We start from the raw sequence: 8,379 nt of genomic DNA on the forward strand, positions 1-8,379 counted from the left end.
CGCCATGATCTTAACATCAGGGGAGTCCAGATTCCAGGCCAAAGCTGAGTTACAGGGAAAGACCCTGTCTCAAAATGAAACAAAACACACACACACACACACACACACACACACGGGCACACACACTGCCACCCGGAGCCTGCTGCTTCCAACTCTCCCATCTCTCTGTGTATCACCCAGTTCCCTGGGGCCAGGTCCTCCCTGCCCTCGCCAGTTCTCTCTGTTCTATTTCTCCGTGGCTCTTTAACTGATTTTGTTGGCCTTGGGTTCCTAACCCCCCGTCCCAGGATATAAATCTGTCTACTGACAGCTGTTCATTATAAGGCACGGACTGTAATCTCAGCGTTTGAGAGATGCGGCCAGCCTGAGCTGCCTAGTGAGACGCTGTCTTGGAAAACAAAATCAACAAAGCCCTCAGAACAATAAAACTTTACTTTTAAAAACCCAAGCAAATACAGCACCAACACCACCCAGAACCTTAATACAGAAACAAGAAGGGAAAAAATGAACACCGCATGAAATTTTCTGTCCTGAGAAAAGTGTCTGTTACCATTTCCCACAATGCTCTCTCTGCGCATGTGCCCACAGCTTTATTAAAGCAGACTGCTCACTGGCAGAAAGAACGAGCCAGTGCCGTTTCTACTTCCCTGGTTCTCCAGCGGGACCAGGTTGGCGCCAGGTTGGCTTCGGTGTCACTCTTACGCCTCATACCTAGTTGCGCACACGTCTGTAGGTTCATCTTTAAGACCGCCTGTAAAATATTTCTGTGATTTCGTAAAAGGGATAGGAAGGCAGGAATGTTGGCAGGACCTGACACAAACCCAGGTGATGCCCAGACTGGCCTACAGAGTGACTTCCAGGACAGCCAGGACTGCACAGAGAAACCCGGTGTCTAAATAAATCTATAAAGAAAGAAAGAAGAAAAATGTCATCTGGTATAAATAATTTTTGAGCCCCCAACTCTAAAATACTTGCAAAAATTTTTTTGCTAGGACTGGTCAAAGAACAGGTAAGGGTCTGTAGCCACAAGAATTCCATGATCTGGTTGTGCTAGCACACACCGCTTGTGTTGTGTGTTGTGTATGCAGCTCACAGCAGCTGCTAGGAGACTGAAACAGGAGAATCTTAGAGTTTTATTTTAGCTCACTGTAGGCTACAAAGTGAATTCTGCACTGGCTAGAACAACATGCCGAGCCTCTCTTAAAAACCAAGCAAAAATAAAAATGACCCTGCAATTCTATTTTATTACTTACCCTAAATGTATATTTTTAGAATTAAGAGGGTTATTTTTTGTTGCATGATATATTTGGATGATACTTTGTTCAATACATGAGGATTTTAAATTACATAGTCATCTGAAGCAATCTAATTTACTCAGTTTTTGTGAGCAGATCCATCCATACTTATGAGAGGCACTTATCAATAATAATATATGTTCTCATACTGATACCCAGATTTTAAAACAACTTATATAAATAAGCCTATATTTCAGAATTCCACTCTAACCACTTGGCCATAAACTTCTTTCTTTCCTCTACGTTATTTTCTCTTAAATACTTGGTAGAAAATGGTTTCTCTGATATTCGGGTAGCGCTGCTTTGGGGGTGATGGAAACCAAACAGAGGAGGTTTGAAGGCCACGTGGGACTTACCATATCAGGCCTGCATCTGAAGCTTTTCACTAGGGTGGAAGGGGCCCAAGTTATTCTGTTTCAGCAACATTCACTGGAGAATTGAACAGTGAGCTAAAATCATAACATTAACCTTAAATGAGTTCCTCTTTATTCAGCAAAACCTTATCTTATTAAATTATATATATGTTTCAGCTAGCACTTGATCTGGGCTAAATGAATTGGAAGTCCACAGTCAGGATCCAGAATGTACCATTTATCTGCATACTGGTCATGGGGGGGAAAGCATGCAGACCGATATTTTTTTTTTCTTTTTCTTTTGATTTTTCGAGAAAGGGTTTCTTCTGTATAGCCCTGGCTGTCCTGGAACTCACTCTGTAGACCAGGCTGGCCTTGAACTCAGAAATCTGCCTGCCTCTGCCTCCCAAGTGCTGGGATTAAAGGTGTGTGCCACCACACCTGGCTGCAGACCAATTTTTATTTTTGCTATTCAACAGAAAACAGTAAGTGAGAGTTCCTCGAAGCACTCTGCATCTGGTGGTAGTTTCCAAAACGCTGCTGAGGGTCCAGATGAGGATTTTATGGAAGAAGTGATCTTAATGGATTTATTTGAAGTGAAAGCTGCAGATTATGAAGATGACCAAGAACAGATAAAAAAACAAGAGGCAAATATTTTTGTGCCGAGTAGTTCTCCAGGTAACACACTCCCCTGAAATGCCCAAGTCATGGATGCTCCATGTTCTAGGGCACCAACTTCTGTGCCTGCCTGGGCAGTAAAAGGGTATTGACCTTCTGTGCATTTGTTCTCCCATTGTGGTCTTTAAAGTGATTATCTAAGTTTTGTCGTTAAGTGGCCAGCCAGCAGAAACTGCCGAAAGGCATGCTCCCTCGAATTTTAGAAGACGAAGGACTTTACATTCAGAAGAAGCCAGAGACATATAAAAAGATCTGCAACAAAATGGAAAATCGCCTGCTCAGCCTGCAGGAGGCAAGTATACCAGCCGATGAGTTAAGCTAGGAGCAGAGAGCATGTGACGTTTGCTTTTTAGTGAAATACTCAGTTGCCATACTTTGTACCTATCTCTGATAGGGAAAATGTTGGTTTGAAGAAAGTGGAGAAATAATGTCATTACCTTCACCTATTAGACCGTCTTGGAATTTTAGGCTCTGCATGAGCAAGGAATCTTTGAATCCAGCACTAAAGACTGTACACAGAAAGGTAAGCAACGGCGATCTGCTCGTAATAACTCTTAGATAATGGCTCTTGTAACATCAATTACAGCTTATGTTTTTATGCTTTTATTTTACCTTCTAAAGATACTGAGCTTAGTCATAGAATAGCTAACCTTGGATAAAACGTTAAGTAAATCTTCAAGATTGTTGAGGTCTATTTAATGATGGGAAATGCTCAAATAAAATGTGATGTGGAAACCATAATACAAAATTTCTATGATTCTCACTATATATACATATATATATATATATATATATATATATATATATATATATATAGCACCAAATGAGTGGTAGTCAAGGGAACCACCATTTTTAACTCTTAGCTATGTGGATTACTCTCTCCCTGTTGGTTTTGCCCATTTTATAAATGGAATCATAAAAAAATTACTCTATTTGTATGCAGCAATAGTTAGCTTATTTTTTCTGTATAGAAATCAATTGTAAGAAAACCACATTTTATCTATTTTTCTATTAATGGATATCAGGTGTATCCACTTGTTGGTCATTGTAACAACACTGCTGAGAAATGTCTGCACATATTTTTTGACTATGCATGTGTGTGTATGTGTGTGTGTGTGTGTATATATATATATATATATATATATATATATATATATATATATATTCCCTTGCTGGCTAGATATTACAGAATAGAAATGCTAGTTTTAGGTTTGTATGTATTCAGTTTTGCTATATAACAGTCTCTGTGGTGGTTTGAATAAAAGTGCCCCCTCCCATGGGCTCATATAGTTGAATGTTTAGTCATCAGGGAGTGGCACTATTAGAGAAAGATTAGGAGGCATGGCCTTGTTGGAGTGGGTGTGGCCTTGTTAGAGGAAGTATGTCACTGGGGGTGGGCTTTGAGGTTTCAAAAGCCCAAGCTAGCCAAGTCTAATCTTCCTGCCTCTCTCCCTTATCATCCTCCTCTCTTTATCTCTGTCTCTTCATCTCTCTCTGTCTCTGTCTCAGTCTCTCTCTCTCCATCTTTGTGTGTGTGTGTGTATCTCTCTCCTACCTACAGATCAGGATTTAGCTCTCAGCTACTGCTCCATGCATGCAAACATGCTCCCCATCATGATGATAATGATCTAAACCTCTGAAATGTAAGCCAGCCCCCACTTAAATGCTTTCTTTGATAGGAGTTGGTCATGGTGTCTCCTCACAGCAATAGAACAGTGACTAAGCCAGTGGTTAATAAGAGAAAGGGTAATTCCTTGGTTCATGAGTTGAGTGGATGAATTTTGGTACTTTATACCAAGATAGAGAATTCTTGGGAGTGAAAGTTCTAGCTTATCATCTCCCCAAATAATGCATTTCTGTGTTGCATAGTTCTAATTTTTCCTACTGTTGATTTAAAATCTGCCTCCTGAGTGCTGTATTTATTTGAACTTGTCTGGCCACAGAGCACTCATAAAGCACTTGACTCGTGTGACTACTGAACCATTTGAAGTCTACAGACTATAGTCACCCCCGCCCCCCTTTTAGATTTTGTTTACAGCATAAACTCACATCCTTTGGTTGCTACTAGAAACTCCATCAGTCGGTTAATGTGCCTTAACTACTGAGGACCACAGTCAGTAAGTATTGAGTAAGACCAAGGAAAGGCTAATGACTCCTCACGGGAATAAATAAGATCAAGGTGTGCCATGGCTAGCTAGTGCTTCATTTACTAAACAAAGCAAGCTCCTCTAACTTGAAATGTCCACAGTTTATCATCTAATAGTTTTAACAGTTGCCCTCTTGGTGCTTTTTCAAGCCATGGTCAATTTACCAGTATATTAACTGATAAATTCCTTAGATGGACTCTGAGATGGCCATTATATTAGAGGACAGGGACTTAACAGATATGGCTAGTAAACGACAAGATTTTATGGCTTGTCTCCTTCCTCCCTGAAGCCCTAGGGATGAGTTCCTACTAGCTCAGGGAAAAGTAAGGAGGCAGAGGTTTAGGAACAACGCTGGTGGCCTCTAGTCTTCAGAGAGCCCCCCAGACTGCCATCTGGCTTGGGGCAGAACAACATTTATTCCAGCTTAACAGCAGATGTGACAGCAATGGCACAGGCAGTATCAGAAGCCATCTAGGAAAAGCAAAGGCATGTAAGTAAAATTTCTGGAGATGGCCCACCGTTTTTGCATGGCCTTCGATGGGTGAGCCCTAAGAATGCAAGGTCCTTAGAGACTTCATCCCAGGGTTGCTTCCTGATGCTGCTATGCCTTCCCTGTCACTGGTACACAGCCCAAGGATTTCTGGGCATCAGCTCACCCTACTGGGCAGATTTTTTGCAGAACCAATATGAAGATGTACTCTCATGTAGTAATGCTATGTAGACAAATTGATGATTCCATAATTCTTGATAATGATTTTACAGAATTCCATACTTTATACAAGTAATTTTAAGTCCTCTATATAATAAAAGCTGCAAAAAGATCTTTGTAAGCCATCATGTGCCATAGGCTAATTGCACTAGAAATAGAAAGCAGGCTTAGGACAAACGTACAACCAAAGACAACATTCCTTCTAGGTTAGATGTGAGATCGCTGTCTGCTAACTAAAGGTCATAAAATAGTAATGGACAATTTATTCTAGCTTCAAGGACAGAAAACAAAATATTGACTGGTTATCTATACGAAATGTCAAAACTAATGAGACACAAGGCAGATGATTTGTCTCTCCACAAAACTGTGCTAACTTGTAACATAAAAATTATGGCTTTAAACTGATAATGAACTTATAGGGGGCTTGTAACAGATACTGAATGTTTAGTCAGAAAGTAGCCTTAATAGAAAGATATGTAAGTAATTCTCTTGTAACTCCTAAAACCTTATCAATCTATAACACAAACTATTGCCTGAAATTTACTATGAGTTTATTGGACTGTACAAATATTTAGCGAAACACGCAATCAATTCTGTTCTAATGGTTCTACCTGATAGTTGTATGAGATAATTTTTAGAGAAAATATAAAAACTAAGAACCGTGATAAAATGACGGTGCAGCTTTCTTCAGCTTCATTTAGTTTGTTTATGTATGTCTCTCTCTCTCTCTCTCTCTCTCTCTCTCTCTCTCTCTCTCTCTCTCTCTCTCTCTCTCTCTCTCTCCCTCCCTCCCTCCCTCCCTCCCTCCCTCCCTCCCTCTTTCCCTTCCCCCCTCTCTCTTTCTATTTTTCTTTTCTCTCTGGTTCATGAAGAGTTAATGAACTCTGAGCCTTTCACCTGGCCAGTAAAGGGCCCTTGAGCCAGAAAGAAAAGAGTCTAGTGACTAACTTTTTCTCTTAATCCCTGCTATAAGCAGGAGTTAATCACCAGAAACCAGCAGCTTTTAGCCACAGGATAGCAAGATAGAGTCAAATTTCCAGAGGCCATCAGCTTCTGGTCCCCAGAACAGCGAAGAAGAGTTAAAAGGCCAGAGATCGTATGCCTTTGGTCTTTGTCAGATTCGGTGTCCCGTCTCAGCAGTACCTGACCAGGCCAGGGCTGGCTCCCAGCAAGGCTGGAAGACATGGTCTTGGTCAAATTTCTGTTTAAATAACATAGTATCACAGACAGTGTAAGCATCAAAGTTTGTGGGGGCTCCTGATTCCTCTCTAGGGAGCACATCTGATAATGGCCATGCTGGCAGAGTCCCAAGACAGGGCAAAGTGTCATGGCGCGAGGCAGGAAGCATACAACACTCAGATAAACAGGTTTTTACGCTGATGGCACATGCTTGAGATAACCAGTTAATCTATTTGTCCTGGTTAGGTTTCTGTCAACTTGACACAAGCTGGAATTAGTTGTCTGGGATAAGGAACCCCAACGGAGACAAAGTCTTTTTCAGAGTGCCTGCAGGGCATGTAGTCTGTAGGGCACATCTCCAGGTCATGGTTTTCATTACGGCAGCAGAAGCGGAGTAAGGCACCATTAGTTGCATGCAGCTACTAATCCGTAATTAATATGTTCATGAGAAAAGTAGACTAATAACCTTCTGAGTCCCACTTGGTCCAACTTCTAAATAACCCCCAACAGCAATCAAATTTCACTGTGGGCTTCAGAGGGGAAACGTCCCTTTCAAACCCAACAGTAGATTTGTTATGCCAGACTGACCCAGAGGGAAGGCTCAGTGCGCCCCTTCTGAGGTGGATTCAGTCCTGCCAGATTAGACTGTACGTGCTAAGGAACTCACCATCTCTCTCAAACTGCATCATTAAAAATCAGCCATACATATTTAGACATGGATGTTTAAATTTAAAACAATAGATTAAGGCATAGATGAACCATTTTGCAAATAATCTAAGACTTCTAGAGTGAAATAATTATAATTGAGATTCAGTCTAATATTCAAGTAGAGATAGTGTTCTGTACAGAAAGGGATGGTGTCCTTAGACCATTTAGAGAGTCTAGGTTTTTGTTTTTGTTTTGGAAGGGATTTTTCAGATGATCACCAGTATATTGACTTTACAAATAATGTTTTAATAGATAATTCCATTTAACTCTGACTCACCAGACAAAACTCTTAATGCAAAAGTTGAAACACAATTTGCCACGGTGTTCCTATAAAACATTATTTTGGGTCTTGTAAATTGAAAATCTGATATCCATATAAACAGTAATGATGTAGATGACAATAATTTACAGCAAGATGACTAAGTTGCCATGTTAAATAAAATAAGCTGTTATAATTTTAAAAATGTAATATAAACCTATTTTATTAAGTCAAAAATCTAAATAAAGTTCAAAGATGAACCGCTTGCTGCCTTTATAGTTCTCTAGCTCTGGAATTTAAATGCACCTGGCTTGCTATTTTATGTTGGAAAAGCTACTTGTGGTTTCAAAGGCAACAGAATCCAATTACCTTGGTGCATACTTTTCTTTAAAAGGCGGTGAAATCTGACATGGGGTGCTGTTTTAGAGACAGGATGGATGGTCAGAGGGAAATGTACCAATTAGACCTTAACATCGTGGGCTTGCAGTTCAGCCACCACCCGCTCTTCAATCAAGAACACGTCCTGTGTGCCAGGCTGCTCCAACTCTGTGAGTCTTTCCAGGACAGGCAGAAGCAGAGCTTCTCTCAGTTGCTCTACGAGAAGGTGAGGAGACTTTGAAGGGTCTAACCCTTGATAGTGGGGGTGGATGCTCTTGCTATAGAACAGGTATCAAAAAGCATTGTCCTTCAGTGCTTCAGTAGTTGACCTGCCAGAACAGTGAGTTGAGAGCAAAATGGAAGGTCTGATTTGTTGAGGAGACATCTCAAGCCTGCTGAGGACAGCCACTAGTTCAGCTGTTCTCAGTCTGTGGGTCGTGACCCCTTTGTGGGTAGAATAACCCTTCATAGGGGTCACCTAAGACACTGGAAAATACACATATTTACACTATAATTGATAACTAGCAAAATCACAGTTATGAAGTAGCAATGGAAATAATTTTATGGTTGGGGGTCACCACAACATGAGGAACTAGCCGTATTAAACATCACAACATGAGGAACTAGCCGTATTAAACATCACAACATGAGGAACTAGCCGTATTAAACATCA

General features: G+C 40.7%; 1 protein-coding gene across 1 annotated transcript in view; it reads left to right on the forward strand.

Moving 5' to 3' along the window:
- Positions 1–8,379, forward strand: part of Cc2d2b (coiled-coil and C2 domain containing 2B) — a 70,453-nt gene that overhangs the window by 7,901 nt on the left and 54,173 nt on the right. The window contains exons 6-9 of the mRNA XM_021215548.1: positions 2,128–2,326; positions 2,482–2,618; positions 2,721–2,849; positions 7,723–7,932. Coding sequence (XP_021071207.1) covers positions 2,128–2,326; positions 2,482–2,618; positions 2,721–2,849; positions 7,723–7,932 — 675 coding nt within the window. The remainder of the gene's footprint in view (positions 1–2,127; positions 2,327–2,481; positions 2,619–2,720; positions 2,850–7,722; positions 7,933–8,379) is intronic.

The sequence above is a fragment of the Mus pahari genome, chromosome 1 (assembly GCF_900095145.1).
Source record: "Mus pahari chromosome 1, PAHARI_EIJ_v1.1, whole genome shotgun sequence".
Lineage (NCBI taxonomy): Eukaryota > Metazoa > Chordata > Mammalia > Rodentia > Muridae > Mus > Mus pahari.